The sequence below is a fragment of the Lithobates pipiens genome, unplaced genomic scaffold (genome assembly GCF_037356315.1).
Source record: "Lithobates pipiens isolate NorthernLeopardFrog02 unplaced genomic scaffold, aLitPip1_a1.2 Scaffold_28, whole genome shotgun sequence".
NCBI lineage: Eukaryota > Metazoa > Chordata > Amphibia > Anura > Ranidae > Lithobates > Lithobates pipiens.
The window spans coordinates 142,185,417-142,211,437 of NW_027507789.1; the positions used below are offsets into that span (position 1 = coordinate 142,185,417).

Genomic DNA, 26,021 nt, shown 5'->3' on the forward strand with positions numbered 1-26,021 from the left:
ATAGTAAGGGGATAAGGCAGAGGTCAGGGCAACTAGCAGACAGGAACAACAGAGTACACGCCAAAGGTTCAGGGTCACAGGCAGACAGGGATGGTTGGGGACATGCCAAAAGGTCAAGGTCACAAGCAGACAGGGATCGTTGAGAACACGCCAAGGTCGGTAATAGAGACAAACGGCAAGCAGGAAACAGGACGCCAAACACACAATGGTTGATCAGCACCGCTGGCTTGCAGTGCACAGGTTAATATAGGGTTCCCTGATAGGGCCTGGGGTGGAGCCATGCTTAGAGGAGAGGTTATAAAACCACCAGGTGGAAGTGGCTGGCCTCTTAGTCAGAACACATGAGGGGAGGTAAGCAACCAGAGGAAGATCACTGCATAACCATGACATGCTGACAGTGCTGGGGGTCTCATAGTGTCCCTTCTATAGGAGTTCACACTGATGGCTTGGAACCCTGCCTGAGTCGCAACTCTCCTTTGTGTCTGAACATCTTCAGAAGTGACTCAATTTTATTTAGGGAAGAATTCTAAGCTAATATGTCTGAGTTTATGGGAAATATCGTAGCCATGATAGCTGACTACTATTGCAGAGGCCACAAGTATGTTTCCATGTCCTCTCTTCGGAGTATGTATCTGAATACCTAACATTTTTCTCAGTGTGACATATCCCAGAAAACGAGAGGCTCTAAGGTTTCAATTTAAACCTGTTCATCCACCTCAAGGCTTAAGGGGACAATTGTCTAGGAGGATTTTTATTTACTTCCTCTTGTGCTTGTGTGACTGAAGTAAAATGTCTCCCAATGGACCACCAGAAAAAATCCAGCAGCCCTTGATTAAATTTCTACTTTTATATAAAAACAAACATTAAAAAAGGTTTTGTTTATAGATTGTCTTAACTGTCATAGTAAAAGTGGTTTATGAATTCCAGAGGATTCTTAGTTACATTTTAAAGCCTATCATGCTCATTTTTAGGACCCAGCTATCAGCAGTTCAAGCCCCCCTGGAAGTTATCCACCTTATGATGATGGACTGAAGAGAAGGGTGTTTATCACTAATGCAACTGGCCAACCTCTTGTAGGCAAGGTATGATATGATTTTTGAGGAATTCTTTCTGATGGACAGGGTCATTACATGTTTCTCAAATTCTTGTGACTATCCATGTTAACTAACACCTTACTAATAATGCTCCATGGTTAATGCTATCAAACAACTGTTAAACTTTTGAAGATATATTCACCTCCTAATGCCTTGTGAAGACAATTCACTTTTGTGACTGTAGCCTATCTCTGTGGCTGTCCTGGTTTTGAAAATGTAGCGTCTCTTATCTGTTCCCAATTGATGAATACTTATCTGCGCCATCCCTTTACGTCCATTTCCTTCTATCTCCTTCTTGTACTATGCTTCCTCTACCCTTCCTTCTCACATTAGTGTCCCCTATCCTCAAATTCTCATTACTTTACCCCTCATCTCAACCTCACAGAATATATGTATCACAAATTACTGCACTCACCACAACTGCAAATACTGAACCACATGCTGACATAAACACACCTAGGAGGTTTGGCATGTGCGCTCAACAACCAAATGAAAAAAAAGGGAGCACCAGCCTCATGTATTACCCTTGGCATCATTTATTAAAAATAAATTAAAATACAAAAGAATTGCATTCCCAAGCATATAAAACCACTGAGACATCAGCCTGAGAACAGCTTTGGAAACCTTGATGTTCAATAACCAGACCTAGATAACACATTTCAGCTGACCAAGAGCTTTGAGGGATATACCCTCTTCTTTAGAGCATTCCAGGGCAGTTTGTCATGTGCGCTCATGCATATCTTGCTCCTATCTTGTTTACGACACCTTCCTGTTTCTCCTAACCTTTGCAATTATCTACCCTAATCCTGGCCACTCTCACCCCTGCTTGTGAGACCTTCTCTCCTCTAGCAACAGCTACAATCAACTCACTGTAATTTCTATCCCTCTATTTCCAAGAGACAGCCCCCCTTCTCATGTGCCTTCTAGAATACCTACTTTGTCTCAAACAAGCTTACTGCTATCCATTACCTTTTTATCTACAATTCCTTTAACCTATTTGCAGTCACTGAAACCTAGCCTAAAGAATATGACTGGCTCTGCCTCTCCTGCTCCCCTCTCCCAGGGTGGTTACCACTGGACCGTGGACAAAAAGGAGGTGGAGCTGGACTCCTATCCCCACTGAACTTGTTTCAGGTTCTTCCTAAACCACAATTTTTACTATCTAGTGTTTTTAGGTACACTGTATTCATCTTTATTTTCTGAGAGTTGCTTTGATTTACATATCTACATTTATTTATTACAGGTACTTACATAGCACCATCAATTTACGCAGCACGTTACATATACAGCGGGTAAAATAAGTAATGGACACATCACCATTTCTTTTACGTTCACAGACTGACACAGCTCCTTTCTTAGACCATTGGGTTGTTATGCCACCTTCAGGAGAGGACTAGGCAAAAGATGTTAACATGTGATAATAAAACTAGAACTTTCTAGTTCCGCCTTTAGGTAACAACACCTCAGCCTGCTATTGCAGCTTCAGTTTTTTTCTGCCTAGTGAAGGAGAAGGACCTAGGAACCCTGCAGGCCCATCGGTCCATGGATTTGTCTGCAGAAGCTTTTCTTTTTGCGCAAGATTAAAGATCCTGTGATCTGCTATCAGCAGCCGGCTGGGTGACAGGCTGGATACTCTTATCCTTGTAGTCTCCTCAGCCTGGCTAGCATGCGTGTGCAGACCAGAGCTCTGCGCTGGGTCAGCCATGACATGCTCGTGCTCCAGGGGCTGTCAGTGAGTGTAAATGCTCCGGGGCATACATATGACATGGCTACTGATCTCTGCGTCACAGTGTGCCGGGCCAGCAGCCACCCCATACTGATCGGAGAGTGGGTCTGGGATGGAATGTCTCCCAGCTCTTCAGGACTGGTAAGTACAGCTCACCCTGTCTCGGTGGGGCTGAGCAGCTGGGCATTCCCTGGGAGGTTGATTCAGGAGTCCCTCACCTCCCTCTCTTCTCTCCCTGTCCCTGTTTTCCCTCCCCCCCTTCCCTGTGGGAAATGCTGCATGGGCTGCTGAGCGGTGTATGTGCCATAGACGGGCTCTCCGGGGGGGCTCTCATCTGGGGGGGACTGCACTGCTGGCTGTGATCTAGATGTGTGTAGGTCTCTCCCTGGAGGTGTCTGGAGGCTGTGTCTGTTGATCGCTGTTTCACCGCCATTTCTCTGCCTGTTTTTTTCACTGTCCCTCATGGTATACAGTGATCGGTGGCCATTTTTGGTGTGACCAGGGAGCAGCATGCTCTATGTCCCATTTTCCTGTAGTTCGGCGGCCATTTTCCCTGTGATTATGTCCTTTATACTGGATGCTCCTGGCCATTTTCCTGAAGCATGAACACGTTTTTGTCAGTTTCAGCGCCATTCAGAGCAGCTCTGCACAGCGCAGTGTGGTCTCCTATGCATCTGGGAGCTGACACAGGACACAGGCACTCTTAGCTGGATAGCGCAGAACCCAGTCAGGGTGGTGAGTCCTGCGAGAAAGTGCCTCTGGACGCTTTGTCGGCGGTCCTCAATTCGTTGCCAAGATGGAGGCGGTGCATGGTTGCAAGGGTGGTAAAAAACGGCACCTATCCCCCCGTCCTCCAGGGAAAGAGCTCTAACGTAGACTTGGGCCCTGCTGAGATTGGTGACCCCTGTTCTGTTGTTTCAGATGAAGCTGACCAGGACTGATTGGACAGTGAGGATGAGTCCCCGTCCGGGTACCATGCGTGACAAAGCGCTTGTTGGAGCACTTATCACAGCTGTGCATGATACCCTGAAAATTCAGGGGCCAGCAGATCCCTCTGCTGATGTAGCGGTCCCTTTTGGGTCCAGTGAGCCAGCCCATACACCTAAGGTGTTCCCGTATCTGACTTAGTTCAATGAGTTAATTTACAAGGAATGGGTTCGACTGCGACGAACCTTTTCGGTCCCCAAATACATGGCGGTGTGTTACCCCTTTGAGGAGAGCCTTCTTAAAAAGTGATCGGCTCCTCCGGTTGTGGACCCCCCAGTATCCAGGTTAAACAAAGTAACCACGATCCCCGGTAGAGGGGACTCCTGCCTTTAAGGATCCCACGGACAGGAAGGCAGAGGCAGTGGCTCGTTCCTTGTTTGCGGTTGTGGGGTCAACTATGCGACCAGTACTGGCATCCGCACTTGCCTCACAGACACTAACAGAGTGGGCAAAACTTTTGCACCGCGAATTGGAAGAGCAACAGGCTTCTCCTGTCTGCGTGGAACTAGCAGACCAATTAGTGCAAGGCCTTAAGTACATTTGTGACGTGGCCCTGGATAATCTCCCCCTGTTATCCAGGGTTTCAGTGTCAGCAGTGGTGCTGAGGCGCCTGATTTGGCTAAAGTGCTGGTCTGCTGACCAGGCATCTAAAAAAGCCCTGAAGGATCTTCCCTTCCTTGGCGACCGGCTCTTTGGAGCCTCATTAGATGACATTATTAAAAATGCCACAGGTGGTAAGAGTACACTACTCCCACAGGCTAGGAAGGCTAAGGAGCCACGCCGTAAGCAAGGGCCCTCAATTTCCGCTCACAAGCGGCTTTTTCGTCCGCCCTGGGCTTCGGCTAAGCGTCCCCAGCCCGACAGGACGACCTCTGAAAGAATAAAGAATCCCTGGAACCGCAAGCCTGCGAGCAAAAGTGCTACCGCATGAAGGTTTGCTCCCACCCGCAACACGGGTGGGGGGTCACCTTTGGGAGTTTGCAGCTCGGTGGGCCTCGGCTATCTGACCAATGGGTCTACAATCTGATTTCTTCAGGATACAAGATAGAGTTCCTCTCTTGGCCGCAAAACAGATTTTTCCCCTCCATACCCGTACTCCCAGCTCGCCGGGAGGCCCTATTGGGGGCGGTAAGGGACCTGCTGAGTCGCAGGGTGATAGTACCCGTTCCGGAATAGGAAAGTTTCCAGGGGTTCTACTTAAATCTGTTTGTAGTCCCCAAAAAGGAAGGGGTACGTCCAATCTTGGACCTAAAAGTCCTCAATTACTTTGTAAAAGTACAGAGGTTCAGAATGGAATCAGTTCGCTCAGTAGTCTCTGCACTCCATCAAGGGGACTCCCTGGCGTCTTTGGACATCCAGGATGCATACCTGCACATACCCATATGCCTTCGGCATCAGAGGTTTCTGCGTTTTGTAGTTGGGGAAGCCCACTACCAGATGTGGCTCTCCCCTTTGGTTTGGCATCAGCCCCCCGAGTCTTTACCAAGGTATTGACTCCTGTTTTAAGAGTGGATCGCGATCATGGGTTACCTACAGTGGTGTGAAAAAGTGTTTGCCCCCTTCCTCATTTCCTGTTCCTTTGCATGTTTGTCACACTAAAGTGTTTCGGAACATCAAACCAATTTAAACAATAGTCAAGGACAACACAAGTAAACACAAAATGCAATTTGTAAATGAAGGTGTTTATTATTAAAGGTGAACAAAAATCCAAACCATCATGGCGCTGTGTGAAAAAGTGATTGCCCCCCTTGTTAAAACATACTATAACTGTGGTTGTCCACACCTGAGTTCAATTTCTCTAGCCACACCCAGGCCTGATTATTGCCACACCTGTTCACAATCAAGGCATCACTTAAATAGGAGCTGCTTGACACAGTAAGGTCCACCAGAAGATCCTTAAAAGCTACACATCATGCCGAGACCCAAATAAATTCAGGAACAATTGAGAAAGAAAGTAATTGAGATCTATCAGTCTGGAAAGGGTTATAAAGCCATTTCCAAAGCTTTGGGAATCCAGCGAACCACAGTGAGAGCCATTATTCACAAATGGCGAAGACATGGAACAGTGGTGAACCTTCCCAGGAGTGGCCGGCCGCCCAAAATTACCCCAAGAGCGCAGCGACGACTCATCCAAGAGGTCACAAAAGACCCCACAACAACGTCCAAGGAACTGCAGGCCTCACTTGCCTCAGTTAAGGTCAGCGTTCATGCCTCCACCATCAGGAAAAGACTGGGCAAAAATGGCCTGCATGGCAGAGTTCCAAGGAGAAAACCACTGCTGAGCAAAAAGAACATCAAAGCTCGTCTCAATTTCTCCACAACACATCTTGATGATCCCCAAGACTTTTGGGACAACATTCTGTGGACCGATGAGACAAAAGTGGAACTCTTTGGAAGGTGTGTGTCTAAGTATATCTGGCGTAGAAGGAACACTGCATTTCATAAAAAGAACATTATACCAACAGTAAAATATGGTGGTGGTAGTGTGATGGTCTGGGGCTGTTTTGCTGCTTCAGGACCTGGAAGACTTCCTGTGATAAAAGGAACTATGAATTCTGCTGTCTACCAAGAGATCCTGAAGGAGAATGTCCGACCATCTGTTCGTGTACTCAAGCTGAAACGAACTTGGGTTCTGCAGCAGGACAATGATCCTAAACACACCAGCAAGTCCACCACCGAATGGCTGAAGAAAAACAAAATGAAGACTTTGGAGTGGCCTAGCCAAAGTCCTGACCTGAATCCTATTGAGATGTTGTGGTATGACCTTAAAAAGGCCGTTCATGCTTGAAAACCCTCTAATGTAACTGAATTAGGACAATTCTGCAAAGATGAGTGGGCCAAAATTCCTCCAGGACGCTGTAAAAGCCTCATTGCACGTTATCGCAAACGCTTGGTTGCAGTTGTTGCTGCTAAGGGTGGCCCAACCAGTTATTAGGTTTAGGGGGCAATCACTTTTTCACACAGGGCCATGATGGTTTGGATTTTTTTTCACCTTTAATAATAAACACCTTAATTTACAAATTGCATTTTGTGTTTACTTGTGTTGTCCTTGACTATTGTTTAAATTGGTTTGATGTTCCGAAACACTTAAGTGTGACAAACATGCAAAGGAACAGGAAATGAGGAAGGGGGCAAACACTTTTTCACACCACTGTAGATGATCTCCTCCTGAGAGCATCTTCTGCCTCAGAGTTGGAGGAGGATGTGGCGATCACCATGCAGACACTGCAGGAATTTGGGTGGCTGTTGAACCTAAAAAAGTCGGTGATTGTACCGACTCAGCGTTTGGAATACCTAGGCTTACTGCTGAACTCCATGGAAGTGAGAGTGTTTCTCCCTTCAGACAAGCTGCAGACTCTCATAGCCACGGTAAACCTGCTGATGAACCACAGGTGGTCGTTGCTACGCTTCTGCATGCGAGTCCTGGGACTCGTGGTGGCCTCCTTTGAGGCAGTACCGTATGCCCAGTTTCACTCCAGAGTCTTGCAGAAGGAGATTTTGACAAAATGAGACAAATCCCCATTATCCCTAGATCAGCAGATTCAGGTGAGCCAGTTAGTCAGAAATTCCCTGCTCTGGTGGCTGAGGTTCCCGGCACTTCGGGCCGTGAAGACGTTCCTACCTCTGAAATGGATAGTGATCACAACGGACACCAGCCTAACCAGCTGGGGTGGAGTAATGGGAGTTCAGTCAACCCAGGGCCTCTGGTCGGTGGAGGAATCCAAATTGCTGTTTAATCAGCTTGAGTTGAGAGCGATCAGGCTATGTCTCTCCACATGGTCAATAAGACTTCGAGGGCATCCGATCAGGATCCAGTCAGACAACACCACAGCGGTGGCATATGTCAATCACCAAGGAGAAACAAGAAGCTCAGCCACCACACGGGAGGTCGCTCACATCCTTCAGTAGGCAGAGCGACATGTACCGGCCCTGTCGGCCATTTACATCCCGGGAGGGGAGAACTGGCCGGCGGACTACTTAAGTCGTCATATGCTGGACCCAGGAGAATAGGCGCTGCATCTGGAGGTGTTCAGGCTACTGTGCCTGCGATCGGGCACACCAGACGTGGATGTTCTGGCCTCCCGTCTCAATCGGAAGGTGCCGAGATTCATGCCCAGGACAAGAGATCCTTGGGCAGACGCGCTGGTGGCTCTGTGGGACCAGTAACAGCTGATCGATGCCTTTCCTCCGCTGAAACTGTTACCACGTCTGCTTCGCAGAGTGGAGGCCGAGGGGATTTCAGTAATACTGATTGCCCCAGATTGGCCCTAGCATCCCTGGTGCACAGACCTAGTGCGCCTGGTGGCGGATGCCCCATGGCGACTGCCTTTACGAGAGGACCTTCTGTCTCAAGGTCCGATTCTCCATCCTGCTTTACCATCACTGGTTTTAACGGCATTGCTATTGAGAGCCAGGTGTTGAGGAACAGGGGTCTTTCGGACTCGGTGATTCCAACTATGTTGAGAGCACGGAAATCTTCTTCTCGGAAGATATATCATCATACCTGGAAGGCCTACATCTCCATGTGTGAGGAGAAAGGTTGGCTTCCGCACTCCTTTTCTATATCCAGGATCCTGCTGTTTCTACAGCAAGGAGTAGACCAGAAATTGGCTTTAAGCACCAAGGGACAAATATCAGCTTTGGCTGTCTTTTTTCCAGCTACCCCTGGCATCTCACTCTCTAGTGAGCGCTTTTGTTCAAGGGATCCGCCATGAAGTTCCTCCGATGCGTCCACCGTTACCCCCGTGGGATCTGATCCTGGTGTTATCAGCACTTCAAAAACCGCCATTTGAAAATATCAGAGAGATCCCTCTGTTGACTCTTTCCCAGAAAGTGGTCTTTCTAGTGGCCATTAGTTCGGCCAGGAGGGTTATGGAACTGGCGGCCTTGTCTCGCAAGTCGCGCTATCTGGTTATCCAGATAAGGTGGATAAGGTGGATAAGGTGGTGTTTTGCGTCCGCAACCTTATTTTCTGCCGAAGGTGGTTTCGGCGTTCCACATCAATGAAGACATTGTGTTACCATCTCTGCGTCCTAAACCGACATATCCTAAAGAGGTGGCCCTCCATTCCCTAGACGTGGTCCAGGCTTTGAGGGTGTATTTGTCTGCTACAGCTCCCTTTGAGAAGTCAGACTCCTTGTTTGTTTTGATGGCTGGTCCGAAAAAAGGCATGGCGGTCTCGTCTGCCACCATTTCCAGGTGGATCAGACAGATTGTAGTACAGGCCTATGCCTTGAAGGTGCAGGTGCCCCCCTTTCCGGTCACGGCCCACTCTAGAAGGGCAATCGGAACGTCTTGGGCCTTCCAACATCAAGCGTCTGTCGCTCAATTGTGTAAAGCGGCGACTTGGTCGTCTGTTCACACCTTTACAAAATTCTACAAGGTAGATGTCAGTGCATCGGCTGATGCCTGTTTTGGCCGCAAAGTTTTGCAGGCGGCTGTGTAATTGCAATTGCACTTAATTTTTTTCCTGTTTTTTTGGTAAAAATATAGTACCTTTAGGTAAATGCACTGTTGCCTTTATTACAGCAGTTTTGATGCGGTTTGGAGGTTGTGACTCCCAGCTGAGGAACACCCTGTTTTTTGTGGGTAAAGTTCTTGGTTATTCCCACATACTGTTGTTTTTGTGGGTAAAGTTTTATACTAGTTCCCACAGGCCATTGTGGGTGAAGTTTTTATGCTGTTTTCCCACCCCTCGTTTTGGCACTACTTGGGGACGTCCCAATGGTCTAAGAAAGGAGCTGTGTCAGTCAATGAACGTAAGAGAAAATAGGATTTTTATGTACTCACTTTAAAATCCTTTTCTCTGTAGTTCACCGACTGACACAGCAGCCTCACTTCCTATTTTTGTCTACATTATACTGCTCGTTGATGTACTGAAGCTGCAATAGCAGGCTGAGCGTTTATTGCCAACGCTGTTTCCAAGGGGCCGCCCCTTGGGCGGAACTATAAAGTTCTAGTTTTATTATCACATATTAACATGTTATGCATAGTCCTGTCCTGAAGGTGGCGTGACATCCCAATGGTCTAAGAAAGGAGCTGTGTCAGTCGGTGAACTACAGAGAAAAGGATTTTACGGTGAGTACAAAAAAATCCAATTTTTTCTAGGTAAATATATTTCTAAACGTGCTATTGACATGACATTTTCACCGCATGTAGGCAACAACCTATGCAATCCATACATAGAAAGAAACCAGAACAAATAAGCTCAGAAATTAAGTTATGTTTTAATAAAATGGAATTACACAGGGAAAACGTTTTGAACATGTGAAGAAAGGAAGGTGCAAAAAGGCATGGAAAGCCAAGACACCAGCTGAAATCTATCAATAATTAGAAAGCAGTCCTTTCTAATGGTCAGTGCAAATTAATATCAGCTGGGTCAGTCTGAACTGATGGCCTATAAAAAGATGTCTCATTACCAAGGTGTCACACAAGAAACAGCTCATGATGGGTAAAAGCAAAGAGCTCTCTCAAGGCCTTCACAACATTATTGTTGCAGAACATACTGGTGGACAGAAGGATTTCTAAGCTTGTACATTTTTTAGTGAGCACTGTTGGGGCCATAATCCGGAAGTGAACAAAAAATTATTTCACCATAAAGCAGCCACGACCAAGTGTTCCTGGCAAGATTTCTGACAGAGTAGTGAAAAGAATTATCAGAAGAATTGTCTAAGCTCTTGTACACACGGTCGGACATTCTGCCAACCAAATCCGTTGGATTTTGTCCGATGGATTTTGTCCGACGGATTGTGTCCGAAACTGTTGCATACACACGGTTGGACCAAGTTGTCGGAAAATCCGATCGTTCAGAACGTGATGACGTTATTTCGTTACGACGGGACTACTTCACCCTAGTAGCCAATAGCTTTGATGTAGGAATTTGATCTGAGCATGCGTGTCCAATCAAAATTCTCTACACATGATCGGAGTATGTCCGATCGGACCAGTTTGTCGGAAAATATTTCCAACAAGTTGGAAAATTGGGTCCGACGGATATTCTGACTAAAAAAGGCCGATGCATACCACACACAGTCAGATTATCCAACAAAACGGTCCGATAGGACACATTCCGTCGGAATCTCCGATCGTGTGTACAAGGGCTAAGAGCCAAGGACAACTTGTGGAGAGCTTCAAAAAGACCTGGAATTAGCAGGTACAATTGTTTCAAAGAAAATAATAAGTAATGCACTCAACCGCCATGGCCTGTATGCACACTTACAATGCAAGATTCCATTGCTGAAGAAAAAGCATGTTGAAATTCGTTTAAGATTTGCTGCATATTTAGACAAGCCTGTGAAATACTGAGAGAATATAGTCTGGTCAGAGGAGACCAAAATTGATCTCTTTGGATGCCATAATACACATGTTTGGAGGTCAAAAGGCACTACACATCACCCAAAAAAAAATCATACCAACAGTGAAGTTTGGAGGCGGGAACATCATGGTGTGGGGCTGTTTTTTGGCATACAGTACTGGCAAACTTAGTATCTTTGAAGGAAGAATGAATGGAAAAATGTACCAAGACATTCTTGATAAAAATCAGCTGCCATCTACCAGGATGATGAAGATAAAACGACGGTGGATTTTTCAGCAAGACAATGATCCCAAACCCAAAGCCAAGGAAACTCCTAATTGGTTTCAAAGAAAGAAAATAAAGCTGCTAGAATGGCCCAGCCAATCACCTAATTTAAATCCAATAGAAAATCTATGGAAAGAACTAAATATCAGAGTTCATAGAAGAGGCCCATGGAACCTTCAAGATTTGAAGATTGTTTGCATGGAAGAATGGGACAAAATCACACCTGAGCAATGCATGCAAGAGACGTCTTGAAGCTGCCATTACCAACAAAGGATTTTGTACAAAGTATTAAATACATGTCAGTTAGGGTGTTCAACACTTTTTCCTGTACCATTTCATTTTATTACACATAACCTAATTTCTGAACGTATTTGTTTTGGTTTCTTTGTATGGATTGCCATGGTTGTTGCCGACATGTTGAAAATTTCATGTCAATAGCACCCTTAAAAATATATTTACCTAGAAAAACAGTGACCTGTTCGATACTCATTTTACCCGCTGTATATAGTGTACATTTACATCAGTCCCTGCCCTCAAGGAGCACAAAATCTACGGTCCCTAACTCACATTCATACATAGATATACTACAATTTTAGATAGGAGCCAATTAACCTACCAACATGTCTTTTGGAGTGTGGGAGGAAACCAGAGTACCCAGAGGAAACCCACTCAGGCACAGGGAGAACATGCAAACTCCATGCAGGCACAGGGAGAACATGCAGGTAGTGTTGTGGTTGGAATTTGAAACAAGGACCCTAGTGCTGCTAGGTGGAAGTGCTAACCACCTAGCCACTGTGCTGCCCCATAGTTAGGTTGAACAAAGACACAAGTCCATTTAGTTTAACTAATAAATAAAAAACAAAAAAACAAACAATTAGAAAACCTATATATACACAGTCCTATACCCACAGTTGATACAGGGGAAGGCAAAAAAAAAAAGCATGATCCAATTTGCTCCAGTCGGGGAAAAGATCCTTCCTGGTCCCCAAGCAGGCAATCAGATATTCCTTGGATCAACTACCCCTGGTGATATATTACCTAAATGTTAGTATTCAGTTATATTTTGTGCATTTAGAAATGCATTCACCTCTTTTTTTTTTAACCACTTCCTGCCCAGCCAATAGTCAATGGATGGCTGGATGGGCCTCTCTTCGATCCAGGTGGACGTCATATAATGTCTTCCCTGGACATGCCTTGCGCGCAACTGCGCTGCGGCGTGATCTGTGTACTATCGGCCCACTGCTAGTACCATGCACCGGCCAGTGCCAGTACCATGTGACCGCAATAACCAATCAGAGCTTTCTTTCAAGCCATCCATTGTGTACAATTTTGTTGCTAGCTGTTATTGGTCACAGTGATCACATGGTACATAATAGGCAAATCACAGCCCATCTGTGCCATGGGATGAGTTATGGCCAATCACAGCTAATCACAAAAAAAAAACTGAATGAATCGATTTCATTCAGTAAAATGTTTGCTTTATAGCAATGAAATAAATCAATAAAAATAACTGATCACTTCCCCAGAGTAGTACAATGTGACTATGGTAACAATATACTGAACTATGGTAAAATTATACTGTATTATTCTGGTCAATGTGTGTTAAAAATAAATCGTAAAAAAAAACAAAAACAGAATTTTTTATTTTTTGTACTGTCATCAGTCAGTGTCCCTGATCATCACCACACCAGTTATATGATGATGCTGTACTGCATTGGTGACAGCAGGTAAAAAAAATAAAAAATTACAACCTCAAAAAACGTGCATACCTTTTACTAAATGCCGTGGGATGTCTACAAAAAGGGGTCATTTGGGGGTATTTCTACTGTAATGACATTTTTGGGCCTCAAGAAATTATATTATATATATATATACATACACACACCATAGTTTGTAGAATGTATAACTTTCCTACAAACTAAATAATATACACTGATTTGGGTCATCTGGGGGAGGGGAACTAAATAAATAAAAAATAAAAAACAATGGTAGCCCCAAGTTGGGCTTTAAAACATTACTAATTGAGATTCATACATGGAGAAAACTATAAAGAGAAAAAAATGTGTGTGAAATTTCACCTGGGCTTTAATAAAAATTTACAATGAATAGGTCTGATGAGCAAGATGAGGTAACCATAAAATAATAATAAAAAAAACATAAATAAGACAAAAACAAAATAAAGGTGGATGGAGTTTGCTTCACCTCTACCTACTCTTTTCTGAAAATACAGAGACCAGCAAGCACACTACATATATCAATGTCTACTACGAGGCAATTTCTGTACCTGAAAACTCAGGCTTTTTCTTTTTTTTTTTTTTCCAGCTTTCAAAAGATTATTATTGGATAATAAAGCAGGGTTAGCATATGATGTCAGGTAGAAAGTTGTAACAAAATAATTTCTATGATTGTGTTACATAGGTAGTAGGTGTAATTTAGGTATAATAAGGTGGTACACTTAACAGTTAGAAGCTTTCTAGTGCAAACATTATATTTGGTTCTGGTTAATGACAAACAAAGAGCAAACCTATTCACCCCTGGGGAAGCTAACTGTAAATGTGTTTACTCAAAAAGGATGACAGTAAATTAACCAGTGAAAAGGGTGATGTAAATAAGGTAATAAAGGGAATTAGGCTCGGTTCACACAGGGGCGACACGACTTCAGGACGACTTTGTGAGGCAACTTGGAGACGACTTGAACACGACTTATAGACACGACCTGGGGCGACTTACAAGTCGCCCCAAGCCAGGCGACTTTTGCCGTGGCCAATCAGGGAATGAGCTCTGAAGGGGGAACTCCACGCCAAATTTCAGAAAAAAATTTGACGTGGGTTCCCCCTCCGAGAGCATACCAGGCCCTTAGGTCTGGTATGGATTCCAAGGGGAACCCCCTACGCCGAAAAAAAACGGCGTGGGGGTCCCCCCCAGATCCACACCAGACCCTTATCTGAGCACGCTACCCGGCCGGCCAGGAAAGGGGGTGGGGACGAGCGGGCGCCTCCTTAGCCGTACCAGGCCGCATGGGGGGGTGCCTTGGGGGAGGGGGGGCGTGCGACCCCCCCACCCCAAAGCACCTTGTCCCCATCTTGATGAGGACGAGGGCCTCTTCCCAACAACCCTGGCCGTTGGTTGTCGGGGTCTGCGGGCGGGGGGCTTATCGGAAACCGGGAGCCCCCTTTAATAAGGGGGCCCCCGGATACCTGCCCCCCACCCTATGTGAATGAGTATGGGGTACAATGTACCCCTACCCATTCACCTGTAAAATAAAGTCTTCTGTAGCCGCCGCCGCCTTCCGTTCCTCTTCTTCTTTTTCTTCTCCTGGAGATGTTGACTCGACGCTCTCTCCGGCCACAATGGCAGGGACGCGCTGCGCTGCGACTTATATAAGGACAGGGGGCGGGGTCATCGGTTGATGTCACATGGGTTGATGTCACATGGGTTGATTTCACATGGCGACAGTCCCAGCATCCTCCGGGACTGTGACATCGTAAGGGGGCGGGGTCACCATGTGACATCAACCCATGTGACATCAACCGATGACCCCGCCCCTTGTCCCTATATAAGTCACTGCAAAGCGCGTCCCTGGCATTGCGGCCCGGAGAGAGCGTCAAATCAACATCTCCAGGAGAAGAAGGAGAAGAAGAAGAACGGAAGGCGACGGCGGCGACAGAAGACTGGGCCACCGCCTGTAAGAGCTATAAGAAGGCGCGGTGGGCCGGCAGAAGAACCGAAGAGGGGGACAAGACCCCCCGAAATCGGAAAAAGAGGGCGGCCGTGAGGAAGAAAGCCGGGCTCCTCCGCTAGCAAAAGAGCTAAAAGAAGATAGCGGAGGAGTCCGGCGAGAAGACCCCCGAAGACGGAAGACCCCCGGAGCTGTGCAATAAACTATTTTATCTTATGTGTTGTGTTTTTTTTTTTTGTACTTTATTTTACAGGTGAATGGGTAGGGGTACATTGTACACCATACTCATTCACATAGGGTGGGGGGCCGGTATCCGGGGGCCCCCTTATTAAAGGGGGCTCCCGGTTTCCGATAAGCCCCCCGCCCGCAGACCCCGACAACCAACGGCCAGGGTTGTCGGGAAGAGGCCCTTGTCCTCATCAACATGGGGACAAGGTGCTTTGGGCTGGGGGGGTCGCACGCCCCCCTCCCCCAAGGCACCCCCCCATGTTGAGGGCACGCGGCTTGGTACGGCTCAGGAGGGGAGGGGGCGCCCGCTCGTCCCCACCCCCTTTCCTGGTCGGCCGGGTAGCGTGCTCAGATAAGGGTCTGGTGTGGATCTGGGGGGGGGACCCCCTACGCCAAAACCTACGCCATACCAGACCTAAGGGCCTGGTATGCTCTCGGAGGGGGAACCCACGCCAAATTTTTTTCAGAAATTTGGTGTGGAGTTTCCCCTTCAGAGCTAATAATTCTGTCAAAGTCGCCTCCGTATAGACAGAGATCCGACTTGGAGGCGACCTCCATTGAAATCAATGGGTACAAGTCGCCTACAAGTCGGATTGAAGTAGTACAGGAACTTCTTTTGAAGTCGGAGGCGACTTCAGTAGCGTGCATTAAGACGGCTCTCATTCACTTACATTGATTTTTAAATGTTGTCCGACCTGAGGCGACTAGGGGCGACCTCAAGTCGGATCTGAGTCCCCCCTGTGTGAACCGAGCCTTAGCATACATCACAAAAAAAGTTCAATACCAACTACAATATTTTCAGTTATTAAGAGTGGGAGTAGAGCTCTTTTAAAACTTTAGGGGAATTGGGGTGTATCATCCATAAATGGCAATGTTTCTTGACCGCTTTTACCCCCTTCCTGACCAGAGCACTTTTTGCGATTCAGCACTGCTTTGCTTTAACCGACAATTGCGCGGTCATGTGATATTGCACCCAAACAAAATTGATGTCCTTTTTTTCCCACAAATAGAGCTTTCTTTTGGTGGTATTTGATCGCCTATGCGTTTTTTTATTTTTTGCGCTATAAACAAAAAGACAGCATCAGTTTTGAAAAAAAAAAAACACAATATTTTTTACTTTTTGCTATAATAAATATCCCCAAAAATATATAACACATTTTTTTTTTCCTCTGTTTAGGCCGATATGTATTCTACATATTTTTGGCAAAAAAAAACAAAAAAAACGCAGTAAGTGTATATTTACTGGTGTGCGCAAAAGTTATAGCGTCTACAAAATAGAGGATAGTTTTATGGCTTTTTCATTATACATTTTTTTTGTTACTAGTAATGGCGGCGATGTGATTTTTATTGGGACTGCAACATTATGGCAGACGTCGGACAATTTTGACACATTTTTGGGACCATTGGCATTTTTACAGCCATCAATCCTATAAAATTGCATTGAATGCTGTAAAAATGTCACTGGCAGTGACGGGTTAACCACTAGGGGGCAGTGAAGGGGTTAAATGTGTCCTAGTGTGTGTTTTAACTAAAGGGGGGAGGGGACTGTGCAGGGTAGATGACAGATCGCTGTTCATACTCTGTATGAACAGACGATCTGTCTGTTCTCCTCTCAGAGCACCGGAAACTGTGTGTTTACACACACACAGATCCCGGTTCTCAGTGTTCCCCGAGCGATCGCGGGAGCCCAGCGGTGATCGCGACCGCTGGGCACTTGCATCAGCTCCGTGGGGGAGCACACGCCTCCTGCGGCTCGCACACATCTCCGGTGGTGCGCACGCACCCCCTAGTGGTCATCTGTTTTACTGACGTAACATGGCAGTGATTCACGCAGCCGAGTCATGTTGCCGCAGTACAACTGTGGCGGCTGGTTGGATAGCGGTTAAAGTGGCATTTGTTATGAGTAATTTTGCCATTTTTATTTTATACGGAGTCAGAAAAATGTCAAGGTTAATACTTATTAATAAGGCCGTAGCTGGTGAGAGTTTTAATAGGTTGTCTGTAAGGGAGGCTATGAAAGTTGATTTCCAGAAGCTAGTCAAATTTTTTAAAGCTCCATAATGTGTCATATAAGGATCCAGTTTGTTCATTAAAATGCCAGCATAGTGGTGATGTAGTAGGATAAATTTTAGCCTATTTATAAGGCGTTGGGTAATATCTGTTCAATATCTTTTGGGAATTATCCCACCAAAGAAATGTAGCAAAATACATTTTGCCCTAAATTTATGAAGAAAGGTCATTTATTTTTAAATTTCTATAACAGAAATGAATAAATGCATTTTTTTCATTTATTTAGCAACAAATAAAACACCCAGTGGTGATTCAATACCACCAAAATAAAACTCAATTTGTGTGAACAAAATCATAACAATTTAGTTTGGGTACATCGTTGCATGACTGCACAATTGTCATTCAAAGTGTGACAGCACTGAAAGCTGGAAATTGGCCTGGGTAGGAAGGGGGTAAAAGTGCCCAGTATTGAAATGGGTAAAACAATTTACTAAACTGGCCAAAACCTAGTTCTTGAAGGAGTCTATTCCACATTTTCACAGCTCTTAATCTCATCTTTTTACCTAACATGATGGACACAAACTCCTACTCACTTTGATGGTAACACCCTTGACCTTGTATTCTTCCATCTCGGCACTTCTTGCAAACTCTCCTGTACCCTCTTTCCTCTCTTTGATCACAACCTTATCATAGTTCATGGTGTCTTTCTTCAACCACTTATCCCAAGCAACAAATGATTACCCTTAGCAAACCTTTAACCCTTCTCTTCTTTTTCACTCTTCTCTTCTCTATTGTGCGACTGACCACTTCTATTACACAATCTCACCCTTGTCCTGCCCTGACTTGGCCTCTTCTGTCTACAGCAATTCACTCTCATTCTCACTGGACACATTTGCCCCCCTCACTACACACAGATTCAGGCCCCAACCACTACAACTTTGGCATTCTGAAGACTCCAGAAATCTCAAGCGACATAGTTGTGTTATTAGGAGTTTCACCCATTTTTGCATGTTGCTTAGATCAGATAGCCCATCTGCAGTACAGTTATAAATGAATATCTTTTTCTTTAAATACCTTTTTAAAGCTGTATACAGGTGGTACTTCCGGTCCAGGCCGCCTAGGAGATTTCGTCATAAGGTGATTCCCATGGACTCCTTTGATATGGGCATCATTTATTACGAGTCCTCAGGAAGCCTAATAATGAAATCTCCTGTCATTTCGAGACTTCGGTATTTACCTTCCTAAGGCTCGGTTCACACAGGGGGCGACACGACTTGCCACGCCGCGACCTGACAAGTCGCCCCCGTTCTGTACTACGGAACCGTTCTCGAGTCGCTCCGACTTAGAAAAAAGGTTCCTGTACTACTTTTGGGCGACCTCGGGCGACTTGCATTGACTTCTATACAGAAGTCGTTTGCAAGTCGCCGCTGAGGTCGTGGCAGGTCGCGGCAAGTCGTGTCGCCCCCTGTGTGAACCGGGCCTTAGGGTTTTGTGTTGATTGACAGGTTACCATAACAATGTGGTGGAAACTTCTGCTGCCACCGCTATTGCAATGGCAACCTGTAAACACAGCGCACCGTACACTGCCATTACTGTGCAGGCATGAGTTTGAGTGTTGCGTGCCAAGTAGCCAGCTTCACGGAATCCTGAAACCAGTAAAAAAGAATGATTACACTTGTAAGGGTATCTTAATATTTTTGTACAGGTAAAGAGAATAACGAGTTTATTTTTTAATTGCTAACAAGACTGGAGCTATGCTTTAAACATCTGTGGCATGAACTAAATCCTTGCAAGACTTCACCCTATACAACAATATCTTTTTAAAATACAGCTCCTGCCACTTTACTGCAAAACAAGTCTATTTGTCACTCATTAACACCCTCTCATCCAGTCTCTGTCAGCTCTTCTCTACCTTTACCACCCTGCTATTTTAAAGTGATTGTAAAGGCAGAAGGTTTTTTTATCTTAATTCATAGAATGCAAAAAGAAAAAGCCTTCTGTGTGCAGCAGCCTTTCTCAGCCCCCCTAATACTTACATGAACCCCATCTAGATCCAGCAATGTTGCAGGAGTCTCTCATCTGCCCAGGACTCTCCCCCTCATTGGCTGAGACAGCAGCACGGCACCATTGGCTCTTGCTGCTGTCAATCAGTCAGTCAGCTAATAAGAAGGGGGGGGGGGGGGCGGGCCGCTGTTCCTTGTCTGAATGGACACCGAGAACTGTTGCTCGGCTTGGATGGCCCTATAGCAAGCTGCTTGCTGTGGGTGCACTCAACAGGAAGGAAGGCCAGGAGTGCCAAAGAGGGCCCGGAGAAGAGGAGGATCTGGGCTGCTCTGTGCAAAACCACTGCACAGAGCAGGAAAGTATAACATAACAAGTTAACTAAAAAAAAAAAACCAGAGACCTTAGTATCATTTTAAGTTCTGATAAGGACTTTTTTTGTTTAGTATCAGTTTTGGCCTTGGTGCCCTAAACCTTAAATTCAAAAGAATCTTCTTATTTTTTAACTGTTTGTGTTAGTAGTATGTTTTTCCATAAGTAATTTTTTTTTTTTTTTTATCAACCCTCTCTCCAGGTATGGCCAGGTCTTACTGTGTTTCCTGATTTCACAAACCCTGAAACTTTCAGCTGGTGGTATGACATGACAAAGGATTTTCACGATAAAGTGCCTTTTGATGGCATGTGGATAGTAAGTAGTGTGTGGGTATATTCATTAAAATGCAGGTTGTAAACTAAAAACTTAAAGGCTAAGTTCACCTTTTTTTTCTAAATCTCAGCTTCCCTATGTACCAATAAAGTATTAATGTACTTTTTTTGCAAAAATAAAACAGCTTCCCATTAATTCTACACCAGCTTACCTAACTCGCTTCATAGCTGTTTAACCTCCCTGGCGGTACGATTATTTCGGATTTTAGGTGCTAAAAGAGGTACAAGGACTGTGGTGAAACTACAAATCCCATCATGCCTCTGCCTCTAGGAGTCATGCCTGTGATTGTTAGGGTCTTGGAATGTCTCATGGGATTTGTAGTTTCAAAAAAGCTGGAGGGCCGTGGTTATCTATCCCTGTTTTAGGTCATGACACAGGAAGGCATTGACCAGCTGAGGGTAGATGCAGGGTTTGTGCTAATGAGATCAGCTGGCCAACTCCCTTCTGCGTCATGACCTAAAGTCTGACCAGGAAGTAGGGCAGAAGTAATTGAGCAGTGCGTTTAACCACTTGCCAGGCCAAGTCTTACATTTCTCTCCTACGTGTAAAAATCATAATTTTTTTGCTAGAAAATTACACAGAACCCCAAAACAGTATGTATGTTTTTTTAGCAGAGACCCTAGAGAATAGAATGGCGGTGGTAGCAAATTTTTATCTTGCACTTTATTTGCGCAGCAATTTTTATAACGTGTTTTTTTGTGGATCAAAAAACTAATTCATGCATTACAAAAAAAACAAAAAAAAACAGTACAATTAGCCCAATAGTTTTGCATAATGTGAAAGATGATGTTACGCCGAGAAAATAGATGCCTAACATGTCACGATTCAAAATTGCACATGCTCGTGGAATGGCGCCAAAGTTCGGTACTTAAAAATCCCCATAGGCGACACTTGAAATTGTTTTACAGGTTACCTGTTTTGAGTTACAGAGGTGGTAGAATTATTGCTCTCACTGTAATGTTTGTGGTGGTGATACCTCGCATGTGCGGTTTGAACGCCGTTTACATTTGTGGGCGCTAATTGTATGCGTTCGCCTCTGCGTGCCAGCACACAGGGATGGGAGTGCTTTAAAAAAAAATATTGTTAATTTTACTTTTATTTTTCTAGTTTGATGCTTTTTTTTTACTTTTTTTTATCACTTTTTTTTCTATTACAAGGAATGTAAAAATCCCGTGTAATAGAAATAATACGTGACAGGTCTTCTTTACAGTGAGATCTGGAGTCAGTAAGTCCCAGATCTCATCTCTAGGCTGGCAAGAAAAAAGAACGACGGCATTTTTTCAAATGCAGAAGCTGGGTGTGACTTCATACCATCGTGGCCAGCCTCTGAGCAATCATAGAGACTTAGGGGACCATCTGGCCCACTGGAAATCTCTATGGTCAACATCTGGGGCCGGTTGGTTCCTTCTCCGGCTCGCCGAATGCAGGGGTGAGCTGGGAGAAGCACCGGTGGGTGGCTGGAGGAGGGGGGGCGTTCCCTCCCTTGCCTGCAAGAACGATCAAGCAGCCGTTATGATTGTTCTTATGGTGAAAGGATTCGCTGGCTGTAAAAGAAGTTTATCTGAATGATGCCTGTAACTGCAGGCATCATTCAGATATCACCGTTCAAAGTCGACAACGTTATATGACATTGGGAGGGTGGAAGGTTAAACAGCTATGAAAAGAGTGAGGTAAGCGTGTGTAGAATAGATGCAAAGCTGTTTTATTTTTGCAAAATAAGTAGATTAATGCTATATTGGTACATAGGGGAGCTGGAATTTAGAAGAAAAAAAAAAAAGGTGAACAAAAGGTGACCTTAGCATTTAAAGTTAGATGAAAATAAGTGTTTCTTGCAATTTAAACAATGCTCCTGTTTTACATAAGCAAACATCTGGGTAAGTTGTTAAGGAAAGCAATCACCTGGATGTAGATCATCCCTGGTATACTAACCAATGTCAGCTTGTTTCACAGACCCATTATATGACAAAACAAGTATGATTATATGCAGGCCAAATGTACACTTTATCTTTTCACTGTGCCTTGTGTGTATAACCGTTCCCTTCATTAGTTCCAAAATGCTAGATACCAAGCTGCACATCTGAAGAGGATGCTAGTCTTTGAGAAACACAAGTATCCTTGCCTGGGGGTCCCCTCATTCTGTTTTAAACCGGAAGAAGGTCCAGATGGTGTCTTAAATTCAAAGATAGCTAGTTTAATTTATATGAGCCATATTTTGATGATCTAGATACGAGGGGAAGTTCTGCATTTGGTCTGGATTTGGCCTGACCCACATCCCAATATGTTTGTATGTTCGAAGAAAGTTACCTCTGGGGGACTTTTTAGGGAAAGGAAAAATACTTAGTAGTATAGTATTTAAATACTATACTACTAAGTATTTGTCCTTTCCCTAAAAAGTCCCGCAGAGGTAACTTTCTTCGAACATATTTTGATGATCTAACCTTTATCGTGCTTAAATTTAAAGTGATTGTAAAGTCTAATTTTTTTTTTAAATAAAATAACAAATATGTTATACTTACCTGTCCTGTACCGTGGATTTGCACAGAGCAGCCCTGGTCCTCCTCTTCTTAGGTCCCTCTTCAGTGCTCCTGGTCCCTCCCTCCTGTTAAGTGCCCCCACAGAAAGCAGATTCCTATGGGGTCACCCAAGCCGAGCTGCAGCTCCCTATGTCCATTCAGACACAGAGCTGCGGTTTGGCCCTGCCCCCACCATCTCCTGATTGGCTAACTGACTTTGGCAGCAGCGGGAGCAAACTGGGCATCATCTTTAGAAGAGGCTTCCTTCTGGGACGACAGCCGTGCAGACCAATTTGATGCAGTGTGCGGCGTATAATCTGAGCACTGACAGGCTGACCTCCCACCCTTTCAACCTCTGCAGCAATGCTGGCAGCACTCATACATCTATTTCCCAAAGGCAACCCCTGGATATGACACTGAGCATGTGCACTCAACTTCTTTGGTCGACCATGGCGAGGCCTGTTCAGAGTGGAACCTGCCACCGTACTGCAGCACAGTTTCAGGGTCTTGGCAATTGTCTTTTAGCCTAGGCCATCTTTATGTTGATCATAAAAAAATAAAACTGCGCTATTAATATAAACTACCGACTAAGCTGCAGCTCAAGCCTTTATACAACGGCACACAAAAATTCACAAAATATAAGAAGCTGCGCTAAAATAATAATAAAATTAACATAAATAGGTAAGATGGCTGTATTGTGCAGTAAAGCCAATTCTAGTTAAAGACAAAAATCAAATAACAAATACACCCATAAATGTGAAAATTTATACACAAAAGTTTAACAAAAAAGTAATGTACCAAAATAGCAGTAAGAATTTAATTCAATTAGAAATCATGATAAAAAAAATATTTTTGTGATAAAAATATTATTAGTGCATTAAGTCCAACAAGTAAAGTTCATGTAGTGTATCCAATCAAGAACAGAAAAAATTCATGCAGAGGTGGTAGTCGAGAGCCGGCCGGCTCGTATGTTTTTGTGGCCATTTCTTATTCGGAATAAATATGGGAAATTGCTTTCTGCCGTTCGTTATCCAGCTGTTGAGAGTGAGGGTTTGCCTCTTCGCCATCCTAGACCGTCTTTAACTAGAATTGACTTTACTGCACAATACAGCCATCTTACCTATTTATGTTAATTTTTTTATTATTTTAGCGCAGCTTCTTATATTTTGTGTAGAGCCACGATTCTTTTCTTCAGATCGTTAGAAAGTTCTTTGCTATGAAATGAAATGTTGAACTTCCAGTGACCAGAATGAGAGAGTGAGAGTAATAACTCAAAATTTAACACACCTGCTCCCCATTCACACCTGAGACCCTGTAAAACTAATGAGTCACATGACACTGAGGAGGGAACATGGCTAATTGGGCCCAATTTGGACATTTTCACTTAGGGATGTACTCACTTTTGTTCCCAGAGGTTTAGATATTAATGGCTGCGTGTTGAGTTATTTTGAGGGGACAGCAAATTTACACTGTAGTACAAGCTGTACACTCATTACATTGTAGCAAAGCGTAATTTCTTCAGTGTTGTCACATGAAAAAATATAATAAAATGTTTACAAAAATGTGAGAGGTGTACTTACTTTTGTGAGATATTGTATATATTTCACCCATGTATGTAGCGTATGTAATGTATTTCACCTGTGTATTAGTGGTTTTGTGGAGTTCAGTTATTTCAGTGTATTTTGTAACCTCAATCATAATAGGTAAAAGAAAATCAAACATCTTGGTGTCCAGGTTTAGGAGAGAAATAGGTCTATAGCTGGAACATAATGTTTTGTCTTTCCCTTCTTTCGGAATAACCGCAATAATGGCTTCTAAGGCTTCTTTACGCATTTCCCACTTATCCCCAATCCCGTTCATATATGAACAATTTTAGGGATTAAAATATCTCTAAATTTTCTATAATAAAGTTTGGTCAGACCAATCGGGTCCGGGACTTTTCCCTATCGGTAATTCTTTTAAGATTTTTATTATTTCTTCCTCTGTTATAGGGGCTTCTAAGGCCCCTTCACACGGGACGGATCAGTAATGATCCGCCCCGTGATGATCCGCTTGCTCAGCGGGGATCGCTCCGTTGTCCCTGCTGAGCCGGCGGATAACAGGGTGGTCCCGGCACTGTGCAGGGACCGCCCTGTCAGCTCTCCGCTCTCCTCTATGGGGGATCGGATGAACACGGACTGTCTGTCCGTGTTCAACCGATGCGCTCTGCAGACGGATAGAAAAATAGGATTTCCTCCGTCTGCAGAATCGGAAAATAGCGGAGGTGGACGATATCGGGTGTCTGCGGATGTTCATCCGCAGACACCCGCTATCCCATAGGGATGCATGTATGTCCGTATTTCATCCGCAAACGGATGGATAAAATAGGGACATACGGTCCGCATGTGTGAAAGGGGCCTAGCTGGCTAAATTCAGATATTTTGTTTAGGCGGGTCTCTCTTAAGTAAGCTTTTACTTTCTCCTTTTTCCGTTCTGTCTCTTCTTTAGTATGCTGCTTATTTATTGCGTATAGATTCCCATAATACTCTTGAAAAATCTTAGCAATTTCTAATGATTTTGTACCATTTCACCTGTACCTGTTTGTATTTTATCAAAATAATTAGCAGCTTTTTTCTTCGCTAGTACCCTCGCCAGATGTTTCCTGGGCTTATTCCCAAATTGGTATTTTCTCTTTTGACTGTTATAAGCCGTTCATGTTTCTTGTTCTATTAGATCTTTCATGTCCTCCCTTTTTCGGCTTAGTTTTAGTAACAATCCTGTATCTCTCGTAGTCTTATGTTGCTGTTCTAAGTTGTACATTTCTTTCTTTACTTTCTAGGCTATTTTATTCTTATTATTTCTCTTTTTTCTCTCTGATCCGGCCATTATCAGAATGCCTCTAATATAGGCCTTGTGAGCTTCCCAAACTATGGCTTCAGATATACCTTCCATGTCTGCTATGGACTTTGGGGGGACCCCCACGCTGTTTTTCCGGCATAGGGGTTTCCCGCTAAGTCCATACCAGGTGACGGGGTTAGCAAGGTGTTATTCTCGCCGATGGAGGCGGTGACATTGACTTCCTTCGCTAGTTACGTCTACCTGGAGCCACGTTCAAAATGAACGGACTATACTCCCTGTGTGGGCAAGTCCGTTCATTTCAAAAGTCCGGCGGACTCCTGCGGATTGTCTGGTCGTGTGTGGGCAGGTCCGCTTGTTCGGAAATTCCGGCGGACCTCCGCTGTAAAGTCCGGCGGTTTGTCCGATTGTGTGTATGCGGCATATGAAGAACTGTTGAGAAGACTTGATAATATTCTTCACTAAAGCTGTCAGCTCCTGGCGATTGTGTGCTGGGGGAGTGCTAATGGTGTCTAAGGTCTCTTTATCCAAAGATTGGGAGTTAAGAGATGTCAGTGCTTCCTCATTCAATGTGGATAGATTAAAAATAAACTAAATATCTGCGCTAAAATAAACCGCAATAACATACAGCAGCTATGTACTATAACCCAGATTGTAGGCACA

At 44.5% G+C, this 26,021-nt stretch overlaps 1 protein-coding gene across 1 annotated transcript in view; it reads left to right on the forward strand.

The window, feature by feature from the left end:
* GAA (alpha glucosidase) overlaps window positions 1-26,021 on the forward strand; it is a 215,772-nt gene that overhangs the window by 99,189 nt on the left and 90,562 nt on the right. The window contains exons 9-10 of the mRNA XM_077459632.1: window positions 972-1,082; window positions 19,879-19,992. Coding sequence (XP_077315758.1) covers window positions 972-1,082; window positions 19,879-19,992 — 225 coding nt within the window. The remainder of the gene's footprint in view (window positions 1-971; window positions 1,083-19,878; window positions 19,993-26,021) is intronic.